Genomic DNA, 26965 nt, shown 5'->3' with positions numbered 1-26965 from the left:
AGATGATCTTGCTTCTGACATATCAGCAGGAGGTCAATAGTAGCCTAACACAATGTCACACTCACCACATCATTCACCCCACTTCCTCTCGTCCCGTAGGCATTTCATCCTCTCACATTATCACAAGAAGGAATACAGTACAGTCAGATCTGTTGAGAGAGAGAGAGAGAGAGAGAGAGACCACATTCATATAACTTTTATTACAGTATATTGTTATAATTGTTCTGTTATTAGTTATGGTTCTTAATCTCTTACCGTGCCTAACTTAGAAATTAACTTTATTGGCCTGGCGTGGTGGCTCATGCTTGTAATCCCAGCACTTTTGGAGGCCACGGCAGGTGGATCTCCAGAACTCAGGAGTTCGAGACCAGCCTGGCCGATGTGGTAAAACCCTGTCTCTACTAAAATTTCAAAAAGTTAGCCAGGCATGGTGGCGTGCACTTGTAATTCCAGCTACTCAGGAGGCTGAGGCAGGAGAATCACTTGAACCCAGGAGGCGGAGGTTGCAATGAGCCGAGATCACGCCAACGCACTCTAGCCTGGACAACAAGAGCAAAACTCTGTCTCAAAAAAAAAAAAAAAAAAGGAAAAGAAAGAAAATAAATTTATTGGCTGGGCATAATGGCTTACCTTACATCTGTAATCTAAACACTTTAGCAGGCCGAGAGGTAGGCAGATCACCCGAGGTCAGGAGTTTGAGACCAGCCTGGCCAACATGGTGAAACCTCGTCCCTACTAAAAATATAAAAATTAGCTGGGCATGGTAGTGGATGCCTATAATCCCAGCTACTTGCGAGGCTGAAGCAGGAGAATCACTTGAACCCGGGAGATGGAGGTTGCAGTGAGCTGGTATTGTGCCTTTGTACTCCAGCCTGGGCAACAAGACCTAAACTCCGTCTCAAAAAGTTAACTTTATCATAGGTATGTATGTATAGGAAAAAAGATAGTATTTGTAGGGTCAGTCCTATCCCTGGTTTCAGGCGTCCATTGGAGGTCTTAGAATGCGTCCTTCACGCATAAGGGACGATTAATGTATAAGCTTTTCTCTGAAGACCTTGGCCATCAGGAAGGTAGGAAGCCAAACCAAAGCATTTCTGACCCACATATTAAGCTTGCATAAGCTCCCTCAGCTGGAAAACTTTGTGAACTTGAGTCCTTACAGTTTAGATTTACATCCTGAAAGTTATCACAGTGTGGTGAAACTGTATGGATGTTTATCTTCTCGCTAGACCTTGAGCTTCCTGTGTGCAGGGACTGTATCTTGCAATTCTGATTCCCAGCAACTAGCAAATGACTGCCTTTGAATTGGATTTATTTGAAAGGCAACTGAAATCATGTGGATGAGGATTTTCTGAGCCTTCAGATTTTTTTAAAGGACTTCCCAGTCTGGAAAGATGAAATTTGAATAGGGATAGATAGTTTATTAGATTACGAATGGTTTGGATAGGCTGCACTTGGATTGGTTCCCATATTCTACAATGTTCATATGTAAAAGAAATACCACCTGTCACACAAGAGAGATTCCTTCAGTTTAGTAGTTTGCAGTTACATACTATCCAGCCACCATTATTTATTTCACAAAAGCCTTCACACACACCATACAATGGAATATTGCTCAACCACAAAAAAGGAATGAAGTAGTAATATGTGCTAAAATATAAATGAACCTTGAAACATTATGCCAAGTGAAAGAAGCCAGAAACAAAAAGCTGTATATTATATGATTTAATTGATATAAATGTCCAGAGTAGGCAAATCTATAGAGACAGAAAGCAGATTAGTGATTGCCGGGGGTTGGGGAGTTGGAAGAAATGGAGAGACACTGCTTAATGGGTATGAGGGTTCCTTCTGGGGTGATGAAGAGTTCTAGATTCAGCCTGGCCAACATAGTGAAACTCAGTCTCTACTGAAAATACAAATATTAGCTTGGTATGGTGGCAGGTGTCTAATCCCAGCTACTTGGGAGGCTGAGGCAGGAGAATCGTTTGAACCCAGGAGGCAGAGGTTTGCAGTGAGCCGAGATCGTGCTACTGCACTCCAGCCTGGGCGACGGAGTGAGACCCTGTCTCAAGTAAAAGAAAAAAAGAAAAAGTTCTGGAATGAGTAGTAGTGATAATTGCACAACATTGGGAGTGTATTTTGCCAATGATTTTATACTTTCAAAATGTTAAAATGGTAATTTTATGTATTTTACAATTTATTTTTAAAAAGGAAAAAAGCTTCCACATATAACTGCTCCATTAGAAACAAGTACGACTTTTCATAAAGAGTCATTTCTCTAGGAGACTCACGGTATTGAACAGCTCAGGCAATTTGGGAAGGCTGAGGGCTTCCTGGTATAAAAGATTCAAAACAGTTTTATATAGAATGGCAATGGGTTATTAAAGTAAACTAGGAGATGTTGGGGATACCTCTAACTTCTGAAGGTGCTGATAAGGAGAGGCATTTCTTTTTTTGTTTGTTTGTTTTTTGAGACAGAGTCTCGCTCTGTCACCCAGGCTGGAGTGCAGTGGCGCGATCTCGGTTTAGTGCAAGCTCCGCCTCCCGGGTTCATGCCATTCTCCTGCCTCAGCCTCCCAAGTAGCTGGGACTACAGGCGCCCGTCACCAGGCCTGGCTAATTTTTCTGTAATTTTAGTAGAGGTGGGGTTTCACCACATTAGCCGGGACGGTCTTAATCTCCTGACCTTGTGATCCGCCCGCCTCGGCCTCACAAAATGCTGGGATTACAGGCGTGAGCCACCTTGCTCAGCACTTTTTCTTTTCTTTTTTGAGACGGAGTTTCTCTCTTGTTGCCCAGGCTCTGAAGCCTCAGCCTCCCGAGTAACTGGGATTGCAGGCACCCGCTACCATGCCCTGCTAATTTTGTATTTTTAGTAGAGGGGGGTTTCTCCGTGTTGGTCAGGTTGGTCTCGAACTCCCGACCTCAGGTGATCTGACCACCTCAGCCTCCCAAAGTGCTGGGATTACAGGCGTGAGCCACCTGTGCCCAGCAAGGAGAGGCATTTCTTTGAGTACATCTCTTCATGTCACTGTCATAAAACTGGCACGACCATAAAACTGGCAAGAACATTTGACCAGATTCAATGTGGCCATCCCTATGGTGTCACTGTGGCCAGTCAGCAAGTTAGAAGCTCTAGGGAGTCTTCTTGCTTCCTGGCCTCCTGGCTTGTGAGTTTATTTTCTTTTTCCTAAAATACTTTATTTGGATGCGTGTGAAATCGACCCTCAGACCTGCATGCATAAGCCACAGGGGACCCCCATTGAGTGTTGGATCAAGTTTTTGAGTTTTGTCAAGAACAGTGACCAGATGTGACCAGGGTTAGTGGTTTGTGGTCATTGCTTGCTAAACTTTTTCTTTCCATGGTACTTCTCAAACGTTCTTAATTTTCCATGACACACCAGAGGGCTGAGGGTTGAGGTTAAGTGGGATGGACAGGCAGAGTGCTGTAAGATGTGTGCTCCCGTGGTAATATTTGGTTTAGTCAAGGAGAGAGAAATGAGGAGGGATAGACAGAGAGATGAAAGAGAGGAGATATAAAAGTTGAGAGAGGAGGAAAAGGAGCCAAGAGTGATACTGAAAGGCAAAGACGAGATATCTCCTGTTGAGAATGCCCTCTGTGTTACTATATGGGATCTGCTTTCCTATGCCATGATTCCTCTTCCTGGTCTTAATAGTCAGGGGCCAGCCAGGCATGGTGGCTCACGCCTGGAATCCCAGCACTTTGGGAGGCTGAGGCAGGTAGATCACTTGAGGTCAGGAGTCCGAGACCAGCCTGGCCAACATGATGAAACCCCGTCTCTACTAAAAATGCAAAAATGAGCCAGGCATGGTGGCGTGTGCCTGTAATTCCAGCTACTCAGGAGGCTGAGGCAGGAGAATCACTGGAACCCAGAAGGCAGAGGTAGCAATGAGCTGAGACCGCGCCCCTGCACTCCAATCTGGGCAACAAGAGCGAAACTCCGTCTCAAAAAAAGAAAGAAAAAAAAAAAAAAGAGGGAATGCATAACCAGGGAGGTAAAATGCAAATATTCCAAGATCCAAAGTTCAAAACATTTCTGGTCCCAAGCGTTTCAGATAAGGGATACTCAACTGTATTTCAAAGTAGCTAAAAGAACAAATTTTAAATGTTCTCACTAAAAAAAAAAAAAAAAGTATGTGAGATAAGGTATATGCTGACTAACTTGATATAATCATTCCACAATGTGTGCAGATATTGCAACATTACCTTGTAACCCATAAATATATACATTCTTTGTCAACTAAAAATAAAAATTTTAAAAAAGATATCTTTGTCTCTACTTCTGTGAAATTATTTAATTGTGCTCTCATTTGGAGAATTTTTTTTTTGAGACGGAGTCTCGCTCTGTTGCCCAGGCTGGAGTGCAGTGGCCGGATCTCAGCTCACTGCAAGCTCCACCTCCTGGGTTTACACCATTCTCCTGCCTCAGTCTCCCGAGTAGCTGGGACTACAGGCGCTTGCCACCTCACCCGGCTAGTTTTTTGTATTTTTTTTTAGTAGAGACGGGGTTTCACCGTGTTCGCCAGGATGGTCTCAATCTCCTGACCTCATGATCCGCCCATCTCGGCCTCCCAAAGTGCTGGGATTACAGGCTTGAGCCACCGCGCCTGGCCTAGAGAGTTATTTAAGCCAGAAGTCACAAATTCAAATGGCAACCAGGTAAAGAAAATGAGAGATGTGCCCAGGCGCGGTGGCTCACGCCTGTAATCCCAGCACTTTGGGAGGCCGAGGCAGGCGGATTACCTGGCATCAGGAGTTCGAGACCAGCCTGGCCAATGTGGTGAAACCCCATCTCTACTAAAAATACAAAAATTAGCTGGGCGTGGTGGCGCATGCTTGTAATCCCAGCTACTCAGAAGGCTGAGGCAGAAGAATCACTTGAACCTGGGAGCAGAGGTTTTAGTGAGCCGAGATTGCGCCATGGCACTCCAGCCTGGGTGACAAGAGCAAAATTCCATCTAAAAAAAAGAAAAGGAAAACGAGAGTTGCAAACCAAGTATATGACAGTCGGGAGTGGCAGGTGCCCCTGGGAACTAGAGCCCACAGAGAGCTTGCTCTTCAGCCCCTCGTCTGCTGCCCCGTGGAACTGTGGCACCAGGATGCCAGATCACCTGCCTCCTGCGAGAGCAAGAGAGAGAGATGATTTTGTGTAAACTTTGCCGATTTTTAAAACACTGACCAGGTTAAAACAACTGCAAATCGGACTTGGCTCCCTGGCTGCCAAGTTATGACCAAGGATTTAAGCATCTGGTTTAAGATGCAAAGTCTCAGTGTGTTGTGTGTGAGACAGTGGGAAGTCAACGAGTTTGTTATTCACCTTTTGGAGTCGCTTAGTTTGATTTTTAAAAATATCACCAGGAAATCATCCAGGAAACTGGAGCTTTAATGGGAAAGTGATATTATGACCTGAGTTGGGGGTGTGGGTGGGCAGGCAAAGCAGGCCCGCATGAGGTGGCACTGTGCACCTTGGCAGGCCGGAGATAGCAGTGTGGGGTCTCAGGGTGCCTGGGCATTGAACAGAGGAGGACTGGGTGATGGGAGGAGAGCAAAGAAAGAAAGAAGTTGGGTGGCTCGCGCCTGTAATCCCAGCACTTTGGGAGGCCGAGGTGGGCGGATCAACTGAGGTCAGCAGTTAGAGACCAGCCTGACCAACATGGCGAAACCCTGTCTCTACTAAAAATACAAAAATTAGCTGGGCGTGGTGGTGGACACTTGTAATCTCAACTACTCGGGAGGCTGAGGCAGGAGAATTGCTTGAATCTAGGAAGCATAGGTTGCAGTGAGCCGAGATCATAGCATTGCATGACAGCCCGTGCAATAAAGCGAGACTCCGTCTCAAAAAATTTAAAAAAAAAAAAAAAAAAAAGGGAGTTTAGTATCAAAGGCAGACTGCCCACCTACAGCATTTTACCTGGAGCCTCCGCGGTCTCGACCCCTTCCTCCTTCCCAAATCAAATGAAGAACATCTCCTCAGCCTAAACGGTGAAATTGTGAAGTACATGCAAGGAAACATCCCGTACTGAGGCAGCGAAAGTCCTGGACTGATGAGCAAACTGGATGAACTTTGCTTTAAGTGGTGGTTGTTATATTTTGTAACTTATTTCATTGTGCCTCTAATCAATTCCTGGTACTTGGGTCTCCTCATGTAACCTATTTATTCTTTTTTACAAAAACAACATTTTTTAAAAGTTAAAGGGAACGGGCGCGGTGGCTCAAGCCTGTAATCCCAGCACTTTGGGAGGCTGAGACGGGCGGATCACAAGGTCAGGAGATCGAGACCATCCTGGCTAACACGGGGGAACACCATCTGTACTAAAAAAAAAAAAATACAAAAAACTAGCCGGGCGAGGTGGTGGGCGCCTATAGTCCCAGCTACTTGGGAGGCTGAGGCAGGAGAATGGCGTGAACCCGGGAGGCGGAGCTTGCAGTGAGCTGAGATCCAGCCACTGCACTCCAGCCTGGGTGACAGAGCAAGACTCCATCTCAAAAAAAAGAAAAAAAAGTTAAAGGAACCTGGGTGAAAATTAACTTGAATTTTTAATTAGGTCAGGCTTTTATTTTTTTACGTCAGTATTAACCTGGAATTAATATTTCTCACCAAAGAACACAAACCAGGACGCTACAGGAGTGGAAGCTTCGCAGCAGAAGGGAGGCCCTATCCGGCAGATGGGGAGGGCCAAGGGAGCAGGAGGAGCGGGTGGGGCTGGCTGAGTTGGTAACAGGAGCAGTCTGTGAGAAGTCTGCTGGCTTATCTGTTCCCAATAGGGAACAGATCTTCACTTTCCCCATCGCAGGTTTGACATCCATCACCACCATGCCTGCCTCCCTGATCTGATGGCGGGATTTTTATAGTGAGGCTCTGAAAAAGTGGAAAGGGAGGTGCATGGGAACCAGCTGTGAAATGATAAATCAAGATCTCTTTAAGATCCAGGATTATTTTGGCATCTTTCACATGAGAGGCTTTAAGAAGCAGGAATATGGCTGAAAGCATGGGATTTCTTTTTTTTTTTTTTTTTTTTTTTGAGACGGAGTCTCGCTCTGTCGCCCAGGCTGGAGTGCAGTGGCGCGATCTCGGCTCACTGCAAGCTCCGCCTCCAGGGTTCACGCCATTCTCCTGCCTCAGCCTCCCGAGTAGCTGGGACTACAGGCGCCCACAACCGCGCCCGGCTAATTTTTTGTATTTTTAGTAGAGACGGGGTTTCACCGTGGTCTCCATCTCCTGACCTTGTGATCCGCCCGCCTCGGCCTCCCAAAGTGCTGGGATTACAGGCGTGAGCCACCGCGCCCGGCCTAAGCATGGGATTTCTTTTAAGAGAGAAAACAGTTACAATGATCAGTTTGGCTGTTTAAATAGACGTAGCTTCATCATGGCTCCAATGTGGCTGTTTTGCACCTGGCAGTAGAGAGAACAGTTCTAATTAACCCCTTTCATCTGATTTTACTGTCTCTGGGTAAACTGAGCCCCATCCGTCATTCCAAAGGCTCCATAAAATCTTGGAGTTGTTGGGAGTACCCAGGGCAACAATGTGGTTTGGTTTCTACGGCTACGTATCGAAGAATCATATCTCCACTGTTTCTTGAACTGGAGCTAAAGCATTTCTGGGTTTTGTGCCCCTCTTGGGGCATGTTTTTCTTAGAAACCTTCTCCAACTCCTGGCTCCAGCTGTCCTTACCACTCAGTGCATCCCGACATTTGCACCTTTTTTTTCTTTTTTTTTTTTTTGAGACAGAGTTTCACTCTGTCGCCCAGGCTGGAGTGCAATGGCGCGATCTTGGCTTGCTGCAACCTCCGCCTCCCGGGTTCAAGCGATTCTCCTGCCTCAGCCTCCCGAGTAGCTGGGACTAGTACAGCTATTACGCCTGCCACCACACCTGGCTAATTTTTGTATTTTTAGTAGAGATGGGGTTTCACCATATTGGTCAGGCTGGTCTTGAACTCCTGACCTCATGATCTGCCTACCTCCACCTCCCAGAGTGCTGGGATTACAGGTGAGAGCCACAGTGCCCGGCCATTTGCACCTTTTATCTGCACATCTGTCTCTTGATCTCCCTGTCATTTCCCGGCACTCAAAAGGTTTAAACCAAATTCATCGTTTGCAACTCCTCACCCCACTATCATAAACACACACGCTACACACACTTGAAACCCAGACAAGAAGCCAGCCCACACCAGTATTTGTGTTTGGCACCACTGTTCTTCCCATAGCTCTAGCTGGACAATTCCTTTCCTATGTGGAGCTCTTTCTCCTCCTCCAATGCCTTCTGCTCCTCAGGCCATAGCACTCCTTGCACACTCAAGGCTCTCGCTTTGCATTTTCTCTGTCACCATTCTCTGGAGGGCTGGACTGCTACAACTGAACCTTCCCAAGTGGGCTTCTTTCCGCTGGTCTCACTTCAGTGCATTCTAGATGGCAGCCACCCATTTGATCATCCTGAAGAGCTACTCGTATCTTGCCAGGCCCTTGTTAGTGTAAACCTTGGAGAGCTCCAGCCTGGCTCTGGAGCCGGGGGTCCCTCACCCCTAGGCCAGGACTGGTACTGGTCTGTGGCCTGTTAGGAACTGGGCGGCACAGAAGCAGGTGAGCGGTGGTTGGGTGAGCATCACCACCTGAGCTCCGCCTCCTGTCAGGTCAGTGGCGGCGTTAGATAGACGGGCGCGAACCCTGTTGTGAACTGCACATGTGAGGGATGTAGGTTGTATGCTCCTTATGAGACTCCAATGCCTGATGATCTGAGATGGAACAGTTTCATCCTGGAACCATCTCCCCCTCCCCCCAGGCCGTGGAAAAATTGTCTTCCATGAAACTGCTCCCTGGTGCCAAAAAGGTTGGGGACAGCTGCCCTAGAGTACACAGCCCACAGTCCCTGGCTCTGGATCTAAGGCTCTCCATGGTCTCTCTACAGGGTCTTGTCTGCCACCTTGTTCCTCTACCCCTATGGAGACCTCCCACTACAGCCAAATCAGTTATTTCTCCTGCCTCAAACCTAGCTTGTCCATTTCTGCTTCTCAGCGTTTGCTCACACAGTGGGCTCCCCTCAGTTGCTGTTCTACTTCAAATCTTGCTTCAGCTGCACTTAAGAGCCATGTATTGGACGGGCGCGGTGACTCACCCCTGTAATCCCAGCACTTTGGGAGGCCGAAGCGGGCGGATTACCTGAGGTAAGGAGTTCAAAACCAGCCTGGCCAACATGGTGAAACCTCGTCTCTACTAAAAATACAAAAATTAGCCGGGCCTGGTGGCACACACCTGTAATCCAAGCTACTCGGGAGGCTGAGACAGGAGAATTTCTTGAGCCCAGGAGGCAAAGGTAGCAGTGAGCCAAGATCACACCATTGCACTCCAGCCTGGGCAACAAGAGCGAAACTCCATCTCAAAAAAAAAAAAAAAAAAAAATGCAACATTGATATGACACAGCAATATATTCACTGAACAAATGCAAAGCCTGCCTTTCAAGATAGCTTTGGAATTCATAAGAGTAGATTTTCTGGAAAATCAGGAGTTAAATGTGCCATCTTGTGAATTTAGAATTTAAAGGATAGAAAGCCATGCTAGTGTTCATCGTGTTTTCCTTTTGCAGATAGATTTAAGTACTATAAATTCCCATTCATTAACATAGCCAGATGCCTTTAATATCTTCTGCTTTTCATTTTGTGAAAATGTTCAATGAAACACATTTTTCAATGGCATTTTCCCAGATCGATGTTAGAGGACAAGTCTGTTCTGAGGGCCATTAATCGCTCAGAGTCTGCATGTTGGGGAAAATCACAGCCCTTTCCAGCTTCGATAAATGAGAGAAGGTCACGGGAGGGAAAGGAGCAGCTGCCCTCTTTGATAGGCTGAGAAAACAGGAGTTACTGGCCTCGGCAGGTGTTTGGAGAATTCCCACACAGGTGCAGATTCCAAATGAACTATTTATTACACTTGGGCTTCTGTGGCATGGTCATCTTTCATCCATTCATCACATTTTTATTGAATCCCTTCAGCAATGCTGTGCTAGGGGGGGATCCCGCGGTGCGTCAGCCTTAGAGTCCTACCTTCAAGTTGCTTAAAGTCCAGCAGGAGAGAGAAAGAAACGCCACAACCACGCTCGTACAAGACAGAATCTCATCAGTGTTTCTTAGTTTCTGAATGACCGATTTAAAGCATTCATAATAGCAGTAAGAGTAAGCAGTATCCATGGCGCTTTCAAAGGTACATAATGTCTCTTTTGGTGCTTCCGTCAATTCTGTGGGCAAGTTTGATTCCAGTCTTGTCTGTCTTACATACGTGATGAGAGAAACTGGGCACATTCCTGGCTCGTAGAGAAAAAGCCCTTTCTGACCATAGGCCGATAGACGGAGCACACAGCAGGAATGAGGAGTCCTTTTACACTGGAGTTAAGTTCCTAGAAGTTTTCTTGATTGGTTGGTTGGTTTTTGGAAGAGCCTTGATTAGTTATGTAATCAAGGATGAGTAGAGAAAGGAATCTAAAGGGCAGCCACATGCCAAGGTTGTAGACAGAGGTGCAGTGTCCAATTCTAGGATTTCTGGGATGGTTCTGGGTCTCAGGATGCTGTAGGCTTGTACTGTGATTCTCTGGCTTTCATATTCAAGAGCTTCACCTGGAATTATTTTTTATTTATTTATTTTTTTGAGATGGAGTCTCACTCTATTGCCCAGGCACGATCTCGGTTCACCGCAAGCTCCACCTCCTGGGTTCACGCCATTCTCCTGCCTCAGCCTCCGGAGTAGCTGGGACTACAGGCGTCCGCCACCACGCCCAGCTAATTTTTGGTATTTTTAGTAGAGACGGGGTCTCACCGTGTTAGCCAGGATGGTCTCGATCTCCTGACTTCATGATCCATCCGCCTCAGCCTCCTAAAGTGCTGGGATTACAGGTGTGAGCCACCGCGCCCGACTGGAACATTTTTAAAAATGCAAACATCTGGGCCCCACACACAGAGATACCGATTCAGGGGGTCTTGGGCCTTGGAAACTGATTTTATCAGGTACCCTCAGATGATCCTGAAATAGGTGGTCCTTGGAAACTGTTCTCTGAAAAGCTGTGCTCTAGCAGTAGAAGAGAATAGACAGAAATCTCACTGTAGAAATGGAGTGGCCATGACAGAGACCGTGTGAGCGGTCCATCCACAGTGCTGCAGGAGTTTAGGGTTGAGAAACAAAACAGATCAGTTCCAGCCACCGTGACTGGAAGACACTTGAGTTAGTGCAGACAAAATGGCTGCCCTTTTGGTAATTTGAAATGAGTAAGGAATTACTTAGGAGTGGAAGGAGCTGAAGCACTGAGGCAGGGGACAGCGGTGTGTCTTCAGGGGATCTGATCAAGTCCCTCCTCAGCTTAAAAACCCTTCAGAAGAGCTGGGCGCTGTGGCTCATGCTTGTAATCCCAGCACTTTGGGAGGCTGAGGTGGGCGGGTCACCTGAGGTCAGGAGATCAAGCCCAGCCTGGTTAACATGGTGAAAACCTGTCTCTACTAAAAATACAAAAGTTAGCCGGGTGTGGTGGTGGGTGCCTGTAATCCCAGTTATTCTGGAGGCCGAGGCAGGAGAATTGTTTGAACCCGGGAGGCGGAGGTTGCAGTGAGCCACCATTGTACAGCCTAGGTGACAAGAGTGAGATTCCATCTCAAAAAAAACAAAAACAAAAACAAAATTCTTTCAGAGGTGCCCCAAGGCCGTCAGGATAAAGTCCAGACTCCTCAGCACCAGTTTCCGTAGCCTAGCAGGATCTAGTCTCAGGCCGAATCTTCCTTCGCTTCCCCCTCCCTTGACCACACCGCACCCTTTCTCAATACACACTTTCTTTTTCTCTCCCATGGACTGGGATCCAGCCACCCTGACAGTTGGCATCCCTGGCCTTCCTTGATTTTGGTGGCCTTGTACACATTCCTGCCTCTACCCGGAATACCTGCCCTCTTTTCTGTCCCACATTTCCCTTTGCTAACTTTTCAGTCCTTCAGGGTCGATTTGGGATGTAGAGCAGCTCAGGTGCAGTATCTGGGGATCTTGTTAACGTGCAGGTTCTAGCCGTGCACGGTGACTCGCGCCTGTAATCTCAGCACTTTGGGAGGCCAAGGCAGGCAGATCACCTGAGGTCAGGAGTTCGAGACCAGCCCAACCAACATGGTGAAACCCCGTCTCTACTAAAAATACAAAAATTAGTGGGGCATGGTGGCGTGTGCCTGTAATCCCAGCAGAGGCAGGAGAATCGCTTGAACCCAGGAGGTGGAAGTTTCAGTGGGCTGAGATCGCACCACTGCACTCCAGCCTGGGTAACAGGGCAAGACTCTGTCTCAAAAAAAAAAAAAAAATGCAGATTCCAGTTAGTAGGTCTGGAGGTCCTGCATTCCTGAGTAGCTCCCAGGTGATGTGGAGTGGAGGCTGCTGGTTCAAGGGTGACACTTCGAGTGGAAAGGTCTAGGCCAGCAGTTCTCTACTCAGGCTACACATGAGAATCACCTGGAGAGCTTTAAAAAATCCAGTGTCTGGATTCCCCCTTCCTGTAAATTCTGATTTAATTGCTCTGGGTATAGTAAATTGGGGTTTTAAAGTCTGCCAGGCAGCCGGGCGCAGTGGCTCACACCTGTAATCCCAGCACTAAGGGAGGCCGAGGCAGGCAGATCACCTGAGGTCAGGAGTTCAAGACCAGCCTAGTCAACATGGTGAAACCCCGTCTCTACTGAAAATTAGCTGGGTATGTTGGCAGGCACCTGTAATCCCAGCTACTTGGGAGGCTGAGGCAGGAGAATCACTTGAACCCAGGAGGTGGAGGTTGCAGTGAGCCAAGATCGCACCATTGCACTCCAGCCCGGGTGACAAAAGCAAAACTCCGTCTTAAAAAAAAAAAAAAAAAAAAGAAAAACCTGCCAGGAGGTTCTGGTTCAATATTCAAATTGAACCAGTATGCTAGAAATTCTTCCCCAAGCCTGGGTGATGATGGACACCTGCGGGGTCCATCGTATAATGTACTGACTTATACTTGCCTGTTGACTGTATCTCTGACTGGACTCTTAGTTACCCAAGAGCCAGAGACTATGTCTTGTTCATTCTTTCATTCATTCATTCAAGAAAGGTTTATGGGGCACCTGTTGTGTGCCATATACTGTGCAAGGTGCTGAAGATACAGAATAGACCTAGTTCCTAGACTCAAAGAATTTTCAATACAGGAGAACCATTGTTTAGCACAATGCCTGCCATGGTGGGCCCTTATTTATTGAGTAAGTGAAGGAGGAGGAGACAGGGGAAGGAAAAATGACAGGGAGACAAGGAAGAAGTAGCTGTCACCAAAGCACTTTGAATACTCAGGGTACCCTGTATTTCTGGATCTGGCTTGAAGATAGGAGGCAGGTGTCAACCAACCCTAAATCACAAAGTTAGACGATTAAGCATTTGGAAGGAGGACCAACCATAGGAGAGAAAAATGTGGCTTAGCGTATGCATACCTGTAACTAAGCAGAATAAATGGACTGGAAACTGCAAAGGGAGGGAGATTCTGAAAGATCTTGTGAGCAGGATTGGTAAATGGAAAGTAATGGTATGGTACCAGATATTACTTATCTCCAGTATGTAAAAGGTCCTTGATAGTCTCTATCTTTAGACCTCTTTTGTAGTCCCTTTTATAAGGGCTTTCTTAAGTTCACTCACCACTTTAGAAACTTTAATGCTCATTCAGGGAGATGTTGCTGTATTTGAATTATTATACTGTACCTGAAAAGTTGATAGTTAGAAGCTTAACTATCAATAAATGAAGCAAACACATCAATAAATAAAGCAAATAATAAAAAGAGGGAGGAGCTCCTAGCCGACGTGAGATACCCAGTAGAAAAATCAAGGCAGTCACACGGAAGGAGAAACAGGAGCCAGGCACAGTGGTGCATGCCTGTGGTCCCAGCTCCTCGGGAGGTTGAGGCAGGAGGATCACTTGAGCCCAGGAGTTCAAGACCAGCCTGGGCAACAGAGTGAGACCCAGCCTCTAAAAAATATAATAATTTTTAAAATAATTGTATTATTATTTTTTGAGACAGAGTCTCACTCTGTTGCCCAGCCTGGAGTGCAGTGGTGCGACCTCAGCTCACTGCAACCTCTGCCTCCTGGGTTCAAGCTATTCTCCTGCCTCAGCCTCTCAGGTAACTGGGATTACAGGCATGTGCCACCACGCTTGGCTAATTTTTTTTTTTTTTTTTTAAAGTAGAGGCAGAGTTTCGCCATGTTGGCCAGGCTGATCTTTAACTCCTGACCTCAAGTGATCCGCTCAGCCTCCCAAAGTGTTGGGATTACAGGCGTGAGCCGCCGTGCCCAGCCCTAATAATTTAAAAAATAATTTTAAAAAGAGATGGGAGGCTGGGAGCGGTGGCTCACACCTGTAATCCCAGCACTTTGGGAGGCCGAGGCGGGCAGATCACGAGGTCAGGAGTTCGAGACCAGCCTGACCAACATGGTGAAAACCCGTCTCTATCAGGAATACAAAAATTAGCTGGGCATGGTGGCACCTGCTTGTAGTCCCAGCTACTCAGGGGGCTAAGGCAAGAGAATCACTTGAACCCAGGAGGCAGAGGTTGCAGTGAGCCGAGATTACACCACTACAGTCCAGCCTGGGTGACAGAGCGAGACTCCGTCTCAAAAAATAAAAAATAAGAGATGAGAGAGAAGAGTAAATGGTCCCTAGGATTTTGAGGCGTATGCTTGGCTCATCCTCTATCCCAGTATGGACATTGAAATAAGTTATCAACCTCCTTTGAAATACTAATGAGCTCTTTTTCTTCCACAAGTCAAGCAGTGTTTTGTGTTCTGGGAAAAAGCCTTTTCTCTTTAATTTTTGTGCCTCAAAGTTTCTTTTTGAAACGGATGTATATTTTCCTGTGGAATTCTCAAGATATTTTTTCATGTGTTTCTAGGGATGACATATTTTAGAAATTTCTTTCCAATCCTCTTAGGCATTGTCTGAGAGTTTTTCTGATGTGTAAAGCTCTCAGTCCTCTTTTATTGCTTCCTGAGCTGTTAGGACTACCTCATTCCATTTTACGTTAAGCTTAACATCTTCCAGGGAATGATTGGAATTGCAATAGGCATTCATTCAAATGTTCAGAACTTCATTTCTCCTACACCCACTTCTGGCTGTGGCCTTGTAGGAATAAGAATGGAGACTAACAAAAAGTGATAGTAAAAGGGAAAACCTTGATGCGTAATTATCAAACATACCATTTCGCCCTAAAGCCTTTTTTTTCTAGCTGTATTTACTACCCATCTAAATACCCAATTAGAAATCAAAAGTAGACCGGGCGCGGTGGCTCAAACCTGCAATCCTAGCACTTTGGGAGGCCGAGGTGGGTGGATCACAAGGTCAGGAGTTTGAAACCATCTTGGCCAATATGTTGAAACTCCGTCTCTACTAAAAATACAAAAATTAGCTGGATGTGGTGGTGGGTGCACATAGTAGTCCCAGCAACTCAGGAGGCCGAGGCAGGAGAATTGCTTTAACCCAGGAAGCAGAGGTTGCAGTGAGCCGAGACTGCACCACTGCACTCCAGTCTGGGAGACAGAGTGAGACTCCATCTCAAAAAGAAAGAGAAAAGAAAAGAACAGAAAAGAAGGAAGGAAAGGAAGGAAGGAAGGAAAAGGGGAAGGAAAAGGAAAGGGAAAGGGAAGGGAGAGGGAAAGGAACCTGAAGTGTAGTGTCTGTTTTCCTAATTCCTGGCATGGTAATTTTGCACCTATCCCCCTGTGAAGTTGTTCTTGGCAGATGGATCTCAATCATTCCCTTAGGCTTCTACTCCCAGCAGAAAGGGTTTTCACCTTGGTTTGCATTCAGCACTTGCTTTTCTACAAGGTGCTGAATCCTCATACCGATAAAGTTCATAAGTCAGGTTTAGAAGGGGTTTGAAATGCTAATTCACAGCTGTTGACAAGTATGAATTCCCATCAGCCTGGAATGTTTCGCCTATTCAAAGTAATAGAGCATCCTTGAATATAATCTCTTTTAAAACCCAGAAATGTGATACCTGGTTGCTTCAAGCTAAGAAAGAGAAAACTTCTCTGAGATGCCCAGAGCAATTTTGTCTCAAGAAATCAATAAACAAATAGCCACATAACCCCCCAGAAATGTTCCTATTGAGCTTTATGTATAGCTTTAGGTATGTATGTTCATGTGAGTTTGTGTGTGTATGTATGTGTGTATGTGTGAGACAGAGAGACCACCTTGAATGCCAGGGTTGTATTAGTGTGACTGTAATTTATTTTTCAAAATTCTTGAGGTAAAGATCTAGCTCATAAATTATCTTTTTTTTAAAAAAAAGCTTATTGAAGGTTATTTCTGATTTTAAAAATAATCAATTTACTGTAGAAAAAATGGTACCATAAAGAACTATAAACAAAATAAAAATTCACTTCCTACAAATCATGACTGTTAACAGTTTGGGTGTATCTTTCTAGTCTTTTTTCTATGCATGCATATAGTGTACCTACATGCGCAATGATTAGAATGTCTCTACCAAAACTCATATTGACATTTGATTGCCATGATGATGGTCTTAAGAGGTGAAACCTTTAAGAGGTGATTTAATTAATCCACTGACCTCATCAGTGGATTTTTTTTTTTTTTTTTTTTTTTTTTTTGAGACGGAGTCTCGCTCTGTCGCCCAGGCTGGAGTGCAGTGGCCGGATCTCAGCTCACTGCAAGCTCCGCCTCCCGGGTTTACGCCATTCTCCTGCCTCAGCCTCCCGAGTAGCTGGGACTACAGGTGCCCGCCACCTCGCCCGGCTAGTTTTTTGTATCTTTTTTAGTAGAGACGGGGTTTCACCGGGTTAGCCAGGATGGTCTCGATCTCCTGACCTTGTGATCCGCCCGTCTCGGCCTCCCAAAGTGCTGGGATTACAGGCTTGAGCCACCGCGCCCGGCCTCATCAGTGGATTAATGCTGTTATCACAGAGTGGGTTACTTATGTTAGAAATAGACTTCCAGTGCTGCAAAAGAAATAGCACTCAAACATACATTTGATTTTCTCAGCAAGGCAATTTTACTTCTGTAGAAGGGTGTGACTCGCAGATGGAGCAATGGCGACAGCACACCTGAACAAGAGAGGGGAAGGGGTTTTTATTCCTGACACAGATAGCCCCTACTGCCGTGTTGTTCACCTATTGGCTGGGGTTGGATCACACAGTCTAAGCTAATTCCGATTGACTGTTTTAAAGAGAGCAGGGGTACGAGTCAGAGTGACGGGGTGAGCAGTTTGTTGGGAAGAACAGTTAGGAACAGGTGACTCAGGTGAGGGCAGGTGACCAGGGGAATAGATGTGAACTACTGATTAGAAATGGTGGAAAAGGTTGTTTATTGAAACTAGGGGCAAGACGGTGAGGAGAACGAGAAAGTTAAACTTTAATTTCTTTTTTTTTTTTTTTTTTTTTTGAGACGGAGTCTCGCTCTGTTGCCCAGGCTGGAGTGCAGTGGCGCGATCTCGGCTCACTGCAAGCTCCGCCTCCCGGATTCACGCCATTCCCCTGCCTCAACCTCCCGAGTAGCTGGGACTATAGGCGCCCGCCACCACGCCCGGCTAGTTTCTTTGTATTTTTAGTAGAGACGGGGTTTCACCGTGTTAGCCAGGATGGTCTCCATCTACTGACATCGTGATCCGCCCACCTCGGCCTCCCAAAGTGCTGGAATTACAGGCGTGAGCCACCATGCCCGGCAAAAGTTAAACTTTAAAATGGAGAACAAAGAACTGAACATGCTGACATATTGATTCTTTGAAGAGAAATTTAGAACTTACTGTATTTAACACTTATCAAGGGAATTCAGCCCCCTTTTCCTGTCTGTTTGTGCTCATTTATGCCTTCCACCCTTCCACCATGGTTTGACCCTCATCAGAGTGCCATGCTCTTGTACTTCCCAGCCTTCAGAACCATGAGCCAAATAAATTCTTCCCTTGATAGATTGCCTAGTCTGTGATATTCTGTTATAGCAGCGACAAAACTAAGCAAACATGCATTGTCTTTTTTATTCCTTTCAACTATTTTCGGATCATATCCTGCATAATTCAAGTCTTCCTTTTCTCACTTCTTGGAGTTGAAACCACCTTTGCAAAATTATGAATGAGACTGTCAAAGAGGTCTAGTTTAAACGACTCCATCTTGCCTCCAACCTCCAAGCTGTCCTTGTTCATTCCTGGGTGTAGGCTGAACTAACTTTGGGAGGAACTTAGTTTATAGTTTCAAAAGTTTAAAACAAAGATGACAGTAGAAAAAATTCCCTTCTTGCCTGGGGACTAGAGTGCTAACATTAACCACAAGATTAGAAGCTATGATTTAGGAGTCATGTAGCTGGAGACTACAAGATTCTGACCCTCCCTAAACTGCTCCTAAGATCAGGGCTTGAGATGGTTTGCAGACTACCCTTGATGGATCAACCGGCACCACCCAGATCGAGAAACCAGTCCTTCTGATCTTATGACTGCCCCCCACCCCACCCCACCCCACCCCTGCGCCCAGGAACTGACTCAGTGCAAGGAGACAGGGATGCCCCATGATTTCGCCTTCAACCCAACCAATCAGCACCCCCCAGCTCACTGCGCTTCCCCTCCCACCAAATTGTCTTTAAAAATTTTCATCCCCGGCCGGGCGCGGTGGCTCAAGCCTGTAATCCCAGCACTTTGGGAGGCCGAGGCAGGCGGATCACAAGGTCAGGAGATCGAGACCACAGTGAAACCCCGTCTCTACTAAAAAAAATACAAAAAATTAGCCGGGCGCGGTGGCGGGCGCCTGTAGTCCCAGCTACTCAGGAGGCTGAGGCAGGAGAATGGCGTGAACCCGGGAGGCGGAGCTTGCAGTGAGCCGAGATCGCGCCACTGCACTCCAGCCTGGGCAACAGCGTGAGACTCCGTCTCAAAAAAAAAAAAAAAAAAAAATTTTTGATCCCCAAATGTTCAGGGAGACTGGCCTGAGTCATAATAAAACTCCAGTTTCCCACTCAACCAGTTCTGTGTTAATTACTGTTTCTCTATTGCCATTCCCCTGTCTAGAGAAATCGGCTCCATCTAGGCAGCGGGTAAGGTGAACCCACTGGGCAGTTACAAATTGGGTAAGGCAAACCCATTGAGCAGTTACGCAGTCTGAAAAATTTCTATGTCTTCCATGTTTTCCAACCAAATGACTGTATAACTTTTAAAAAACGTGTGTGCATTGTATCTATTGACATGACCTCTTGCTTGAAGTAAGTGTTTTTAAGCTTTTATTATAAGTTATTTTGAAAGCTGAAGGAACAGAAAACCAAATACCATGTGTTCTCACTTATAAGTGGGAGATACACATTGGATACACATGGACATAAAGATGGGAACAATAGACACTGGGGACTATTGGCGGAGAGAGGGAGGGGAGCGAAGGCTGAAAAACCACCTATTGGATACTGTGCTCACTGCCTCGCTGAGGGGATCATTCGTACCTTAAACCTCAGGGTCACACAATATACCCATGTAACAAATCTGTACATGTACCTCCTGAATCTAAAATAAAAATTGAAATTATCTTTTTAATCCCAAAAGAGAGCACGGTTAAAAAAAAAATTGAAAGCTGGAAACTTGGACACATGTGTTCATTCTCGGTAGGGAAATACTCTGCTTTAAGAAGTATTGCGTCTCATTCTCATCTTGAAGCCCTTGGGTGTGGCAGCTGAAAGCTTTTAAAGATGGGATGCATTTCCCCAAAGGTAGCCAAAAATATCATTACCTCCCTAGGCAAATACGTCTTGGGTGCTAGGCGCTGTGTTGGGTGAGGTAGGATACAATGGTGGTCCCTGCCCTCAGGGAGCTTACATTGCAATTGAGGGAGGGAAGCGAGATAGTGAACAGTAAGCAGGCACAGATCAATGTAATAATTACCAATTGTGATACAGTCTAGATAGCCAGAAGGCCCTCTGGATGTGGAGACTGAAAAAGGATCCTGTTCTGCATTACTGATTTCATTAACATCATTAAGATTGTCACTAGGCAATGGTTTGGATAACATAAGAATGTTTAAGCACTTATGACAGATGAATGAAACATAGCACCATTAGCTCCATTTGGATGCATTATAAAATAGTCTCCAGTTCCTTGTAACCTTGGGAGAAGTGAAATATCATTACAGATCTAGGTGTCTAGAAGAAGAAAGCTATTTTTGTCCCTTCCTTTTGTGACTCTTGTCTTCCTTACTCGGTGGCTGATGTTGGTTAAGTTAACCAAAGTCAGCACGTCGATCTGATGATTTGTTAACTCCGTCCGCATTGTTCTTTGGTGTTTTGGATGAGGGGAAAATGATGAGATCTCTGCCTCTTAGTCATTCTCCCTGACTCCAACTCAACCCTCGTTCCAATTCGCCCATTTCCCATTATGGAGCAGAAAAGACTGCTTAAGACCTGGTTTATTTACCTAATAAACTGGCTCTTGTATTGCCTGGGAAATGCTAAAATTTTTCAGCCAAGAAATCCTAGTAACAAGCAAACAGAGGTTCAGCAGTCAGGTCTGAAGAAACAACAAAATGAAGGTCAGCTAATATCGCCATTATTCTCCTTCCCGGTGGCCATGACAGCGCTGGGGTTTATTTGAAGATCCCAGACTCGGAATCATTGCCCGCATTGTTAGCCGCCCAAGTATTTTAGGCTGTGCCAACAGTTTCAGATATTAATGTATTCTAGAGATCAGTGAATGAAGAATTCCTCTGCACTTTTTTCCTTTTTAATTTTTTTTTTTTCCTTTCCATACACTTTGTTTGCAGTGCCTTTGTCTGCCAGACGTTGCTGGGCATTTCTAATGAGAAAGCAAAGAATTGCAGAAGGAAAAAGGCAGAGGGCGGGGGAGGGAGAGAGAGAACAGGCGGAGGAAAAACAGGGCGTGTTTAGCACTTTAACAGTAAGGTGACATTTTTACAAGCTAGTCAGGTGCACAGGACTCACTGGGGAAAGCAGCACTGGCGATGCCAATTGAGAGCGGAAAGCGCATTTTTTGGAAACGTCCAATTCATTGATTAGCTTCCCCCAACAAAAACGCACTTTTATTTTTGAACATCATTTTCCCTGCAGGACACCCGGCCTCGGTCCTGCTTTAGTATTCATCCCAGCTTCATTACTGCAGCCACCTCGCAACCCATCCTGGGCAGCTGCTAAAAGGGGGAAAAATTAAAGCAATTCATACTCCTGGTGACTTACTGCTGCAGAATAATTGGTTTCTGTTTGCAAAGAACATTATCACAGCAAAGCCCAGAAAACAGAAAGGTCTGTCTGAGAGAGGGTTTCTGGGGCTAGGGGGGAGGGGGGAGGGAGGGATGTGAAAAATCACATTTCTGAAAAGGCAATTAGCTAATAATTAATTGTTTAATATCGTTCCGTACCAGGATGTGTCCTTATGTGATATACGTACATATGCTGGTTTCGCAGCGTATCCTTTGATACCTCATGGAAATGGTAATGAGACTAAACCAGCTAAAGAGCTCTTTAGACAGTGCCGTGCTTTGGGGGAAGGCCGGAATGAAATGCAGACCCTCTGAGGGCTTCTCCGACACACAAGAAGTCCTTTTGTTTCCTGTTTTATAAACCAGAGGCATGTCTAAAATTGCAGGGAAAGTGAGAGGGGGTGGAAGAGTTGGCGCCGGAGGCCTGGCTTTTCTATATTTAAAAAGAGAAAAAATTGCTAGCTAGTTATTCGTGCCTGGATTTGATAGGCAGCCTAGGCTGTTTTTGAAGTTCTGAAGGAAGGTTCTCTGAAGATGTAAGCGGGATCTGTCTTTCACTTAGACTTAATTAAGAAACTTGCTGGCTTTGTCTGTAGGGGGCCCATTACGCGCAAGCTGCAGCCCCCTCTGAATAGGGGCTCAGCCTGGAAAGTGTATACAAGCCACACCGCCTTTGTATCGTGTTGCCAAACTGGAGGCAGTTCCGCGAGTGCGAACGAGGCTCTGCCAGGGGCCATCCCTTGTTCGTAAACGTGAACCCACGTCCCAAACAGAAAGCCGAAGCCAGTGCACGGGCATTCCCGAGCGGCCTAGAGCTAATACACCTTTTAGAAAAAGATGATCATCCACAAAAAAAATTGGTAGGGGGCAGAAGAGAGGGTATCTTGTTCCCCAGAGCCCTGTTCATACATCGCAAGGACAGACTAACGCACCAGGGTAACCAGCATCCTCGGATCTTGTTCCCCAGAGCCCTGTTCATACGTCGCAAGGACGGACTAATGCACCAGGGTAACCGGCATCCTCGGAGGCTTTTTGTGTAGCCGGGGTCGGGGGAGTGGTTAGAGCCTGGCTCCAGGCACAACCTCACTCCCAACTTGATTTCATCCAGGCCAGGGCCTAATTTTGCCTTGGTCGCTGTTCTCGTAACCTTGAGAATAATTTCCCCCTGGTGGGCTACTGTGGCCTACCCTATTTAGAACAAAGTTGCTGAATGCTGGAGAATAAAGAACAGTTGGAAGGCTGTGAGCAGTGGTTAATCAGCTAATTCGCATTTCAAAAGACACTAATAAGAGGTGATAAATTCAAATAAAGCCCTGGGTATGAGTACTTTACTCACTTGGGAAATCTTACAGAGGGGTTCTCCCTCCTGTGTGTCTCTCCCTGCCCATCCTCTCCCTTTCCCTTGGAAGCCGTGGGACCTCCCAGGGTATCGCACCTCTGCCCTCCACTCCCCTCTTGAGCAAGGGGCTTGCACACCTTCACCTTCCTCTTAGCTATGACCAGCCGTACCCTCTGCTTCAGGATCAGCCCCCTTCGGGGTCTGCTGCTCCCAGTCACTCTGACCCTGGGTCCCCTGAGCCTTCTCCCTCCCCTCCACCCTATTGCCTTTATAGGATCCAACCTCTTTCCTCCCAGATAAATGACAGCTACCTTATTCCCTCATCTCTGCCTCTTCCCCTGCTCTGTCTGGCAGCCCTTGGCCAACTCTGTCCAGTTGCCATTTTCTTGGCTGTGACGGGCCCCTACTGCTCACTTTGGCATTACCGTGCCTCAGGCAGGCAGCTCCAACTGCAACGGCCTGAGTGGTCCAACGGGACTCGAAGTGGCTGGACGTCCTCCCCCATTTGGCACCGAGGTTTTTCTGCCTCTGCTCACATGCCTGCCATTCAGATGGGTGGGCTACCTTGTGGGCTCTTCATAATTGGGTCTTTCTGCTCTTAACAGGCTCATGGCCCCATCCTGGATCCAGCATCCCTCACCCGGTGGCTGGAAAATCACCCAGCCAGCCAAGTGGCACTGTAGAAATAGCCGTGATGCCAGAGAGCGAGTGATTTAGTTTCAGCCAGGAGTTCGTTTCAAGTGTTGGAACATGAGCTTGTCCTGACTCTTTTCTCTTCCTTCAGCCCTGAGCAAAATGTGGAATGCTGTTGCCATTGATTGAACATGCCTGTAAAAGGAGGTGAAAGTAATTTCCTGGAGCATCCTCGATCCAGATGTTTGGTACTTCTGGTTGTTTTTGTTTTTCGTGTTTTGTTTTTGCGAAGGCCGTGATATTTGTGTGGGAACTTTTCTAGGTAGTCTCTAGATTTCAGAATCCCAGAGCACCTTAGTCCCATCATGCTCTGGAAATTCATTAGGGACTCAGCCACCATCTTTTTTCTTTTTCCGTTTTCTTTTTTTTTATGAGACGGAGTCTCGCTCTTGTGGCCCAGGCTCACGTGCAGTGGTGCGATCTCGGCTGACTGCAACCTCCGCCTCCCGGATTCAAGCCATTCTTCTGCCTCAGACTCCCGAGTAGCTGGGATTACAGGTGCCCGCCACCCTGCCTGGCTAATTTTTGTACTTTTAGTAGAGATGGGTTTTCGCCATTGTTGGTCAGGCTGGTCTCGAACTCCTGACCTCAGGTGATCCGCCCACCTCAGCCTCCCAAAGTGCTGGGATTATAGGCGTGAGCCACCGCGTCCGGCCTCAGCCACCATCTTAATTACATGTCCCGAAGGAATGACATTTTATATTTGGCCATGAGTGAGGTGGATTTCCCTGAACTTCAGCCTTGACAATCTGATGACAGTTAGGGATATCCTCACAGCCCTAAGAGGGCCATTGACCCTGAACAGTACAACTGCGAGCTGGCCAACCTCAGCGTTTGTCACCCGTGATCAAGTCTTTCTGCTCAGCACACACCGTGGTTTTCAGTAGCATCTTTCGTTGAATGCTGTTCAGATCCTGAATTATTCATAAAGGATTCCCACGTTCAGAAGGAGTGTGGACCAGATGACCTTGCTGGGACTCAGAAAACGATACCCCAAAGTATAGCACTTTGGCATGCTGAGTACTTGGAACCAAAGGACTTTGGAAGGGCCTCAAAGGCTAAGTCTCTTTCTGACCTTCTCCTGCTCTTTTTCTTCCTTCCCTTTTCCCCCAAGACAAGGCCACAGAAAGTAGAATCTCTCTTCCTGAAGGCAGGCCATGGAAACTAGAACCCAACTTCTCCAACACCAGCCACAAAAACCTAGGTCTGTAACTCTAACCTATCCCCGCTTTTCTGCGTAAGTGCTGGTTATAAATAAATTCTCTGGAGGTGTGGAGGATCGGTTGAGGCCAGGAGTTGAAGACCAGCCTGGACAACATAGTTGAGAGCCATCTGTAAAGGAAAGAAATAAGCCTGGTCAACTTGGAGCCATCTGAGAAAGAGAGAGAGAGAAAGAAAAAAAAGAAAGAAAAGGAAAGAGAGACAGAGAAGGAGAGGCAATGGGGAGAGAGAGGAGGAAACAGAAATAATTAGAGAAGGAAAGATAGAGAAAGAAAGAAAAGGAAAATGAAGGCAGGAAGAAGAGAGAAGGAGGGAGGAAGAAAGGGAGGGAGGGAGAGGAGGGACTGAAGGAAGGAAGAAAGGGAGGGAGAAAGGAAGGAAGGAAAGCGAGGGGAGGGAGGGATGGAAGGAAGAAAGGGAGGAAGGAAGAGGAAATTAGCTGGGTGTGGTGGTGCACACCTGTAGTCCTAGTATTTAGGAGGCTGAGGCAGGAGGATCACTTGAGCCCAGGAAGTGGAGGCTGCAGTAAGCCATGACTGCACCACTGCACTGCAGCTTGGGTGACAGAGTGAGACTCTATCTCAAAAAAAGAAAGAAATTCTCTGCCCTACCTTGTCTGAAAGTAGGCCATAAGACCCGTTTCCAGAGAGGTCCCGCCCTGTATCCAGGAGGAAGGAATGCCTCGGTCCCTGTATCCAGAGACCGAGAAGAATCCAAACTGATGGGCCTTACTGTGCTCCATCCTTCCGCTCTCTGTCCATCAACATTGGATCATACCGCTTTTTTGTCCCATCACATTTCTGCATAGCTGTCCATTCACATCCAGCCTAAGCATAGAAATCGACAGTTTTCCCTGAGTCTTTGGATCTTCTTTTTTTTTTTTTTTTTTTTTTGAGACGGAGTTTAGCTCTTGTTTCCCAGGCTGGAGTGCAATGGTGTGATCTTGGCTCACTGCAACCTCTGCCTCCTGGGTTCAAGCGATTCTCCTGCCTCAGCCTCCCGAATAGTTGGGATGACAGGCATGCACCATCACACCCCGCTAATTTTGTATTTTTAGTAGAGATGGGGTTTCTCCATGTTGGACAGGCCGGTCTTGAACTCCTAACCTCAGGTGATCTCCCGCCTCAGCCTCCCAAAGTGCTGGGATTATAGGCGTGAGCCACCGTGCCTGGCCATTGGATCATCATTTTTGAAGGCTCCTGTGTCATGTAAAACATTGATTAAATAAATCTGTTATGCCTCTGTCTTCTTAACCTATCCTTGTTATAGGAATGTCAGCCATGACCCTGCTAACGGGTGAGGAAAGATACTGGCCTTTCCACCCCTGCAGTCTCCCATATCCCTTCGGTGTTGGAATGCATAAGCACTAGTGTCTTATCACCAGGGACATGTGGCCGACAAGTTCTGCCTCAGGACACAGGACCTGTTTTCTGCCTCTCAGCCAAAGGTCTCAGGGTCGTAACTCCACGAGACTCCACCTTGATATCAGAAAAAGCTCATAGCTATAAGCAACAGAAACCATCTCTGACCACATAAGCGCAAAAAGAATTTATTGAAAGAACACTGAGTAATTTGAAAAGCAAATCACCAAGAAGACTAGGTGATCAGGCTGGAAAACAGGAAAGGAGGCTGGGCATGGTGGCTCACAACTGTCATCCTGGCACTTTGGGAGGCTGAGGCAAGCAGATCTCTTGAGCCCAGGAATTTGAGACCACCCTGGGCAACCTGATGAAACCCTGTCTCTACAAAAATTATCCGGGCATGGTGACAGGCACCTGTAGTCCCAGCTACTCGGTAGGCTGAGGTGGGAGGATCACCTGAGCCCAGGAGGTCAAGGCTGCAGTGAGCCATGATCGTGCCATTGCACTCTAGCCTGGATGACAGAGTGAGACCCTGTCTCAAAAAGAAAAAAGGAAAAGGAAACAGGGAGGAACCAAAGGTGGCTAAAACCAAGACTGCAGCCTCATCACAGACCCATCTAGTGGAGGATCTCATTGACACACTGCTGGATGCCTCTCCACCCCCAACCTTTTCCCACTAGCTAGTGTGGCTAGCGCCGGACACCAGAGACCATAGCTGGAGGCTGCTATTCATGTCCCTAGATAATTGATGCTGCTGCTGCCATCACCAAAATGAATTTTCCACTCTCCTTCCATACTTTAAGCATTACACACTCCAGAGTCATTGCACCTGGCTGGCCACACACTAGCTGGTAGGGAGGCTGAGGAATGCCAGTGTCTGGCCCGTGAGACCCTGCCTCTTGCCAAGACCCGTATGGTGAAGCCTTCCTCAAATGTAAGAAATGGGTTCAGCTGGAAAGCAAACACATGTTCACTGCAAACTTCCAGTCTACTGGGAAGTATTTGCCAAAGACGGAAACCTTCCTGGGCTCTTCCCACTGAACCAAGTGTCTTTACCCAGGACCAACCATGCAATTTGCGCAGCCCATTGCAAAATGAAAATGCAGGACCCCCTTGTTCGGAAAGTATCAAG

General features: G+C 46.6%; 1 protein-coding gene and 1 long non-coding RNA gene across 11 annotated transcripts in view; one reads left to right on the top strand and one right to left on the bottom strand.

Annotated features, from left to right (window-relative positions):
• Nucleotides 1-26965, top strand: part of STX8 (syntaxin 8) — a 380941-nt gene that overhangs the window by 229728 nt on the left and 124248 nt on the right. Inside the window, exon 8 of one of the 10 annotated variants that reach the window (XM_077969535.1) lies at nt 22115-22161. Within the exon in view, the coding sequence (XP_077825661.1) occupies nt 22115-22146 (32 nt within the window). The 3' untranslated portion in view covers nt 22147-22161. 10 annotated transcript variants of the gene reach the window in all.
• Nucleotides 2755-26965, bottom strand: part of LOC144335331 (uncharacterized) — an 89470-nt gene continuing 65259 nt past the window's right edge. Inside the window, exon 4 of the long non-coding RNA XR_013406106.1 lies at nt 2755-2815. This is a non-coding gene — a long non-coding RNA (uncharacterized LOC144335331). The remainder of the gene's footprint in view (nt 2816-26965) is intronic.

This window comes from Macaca mulatta, chromosome 16 (assembly GCF_049350105.2).
Source record: "Macaca mulatta isolate MMU2019108-1 chromosome 16, T2T-MMU8v2.0, whole genome shotgun sequence".
Taxonomy (NCBI): Eukaryota; Metazoa; Chordata; class Mammalia; order Primates; family Cercopithecidae; genus Macaca; species Macaca mulatta.
This window is presented reverse-complemented; position numbering and strand designations above follow the sequence as displayed.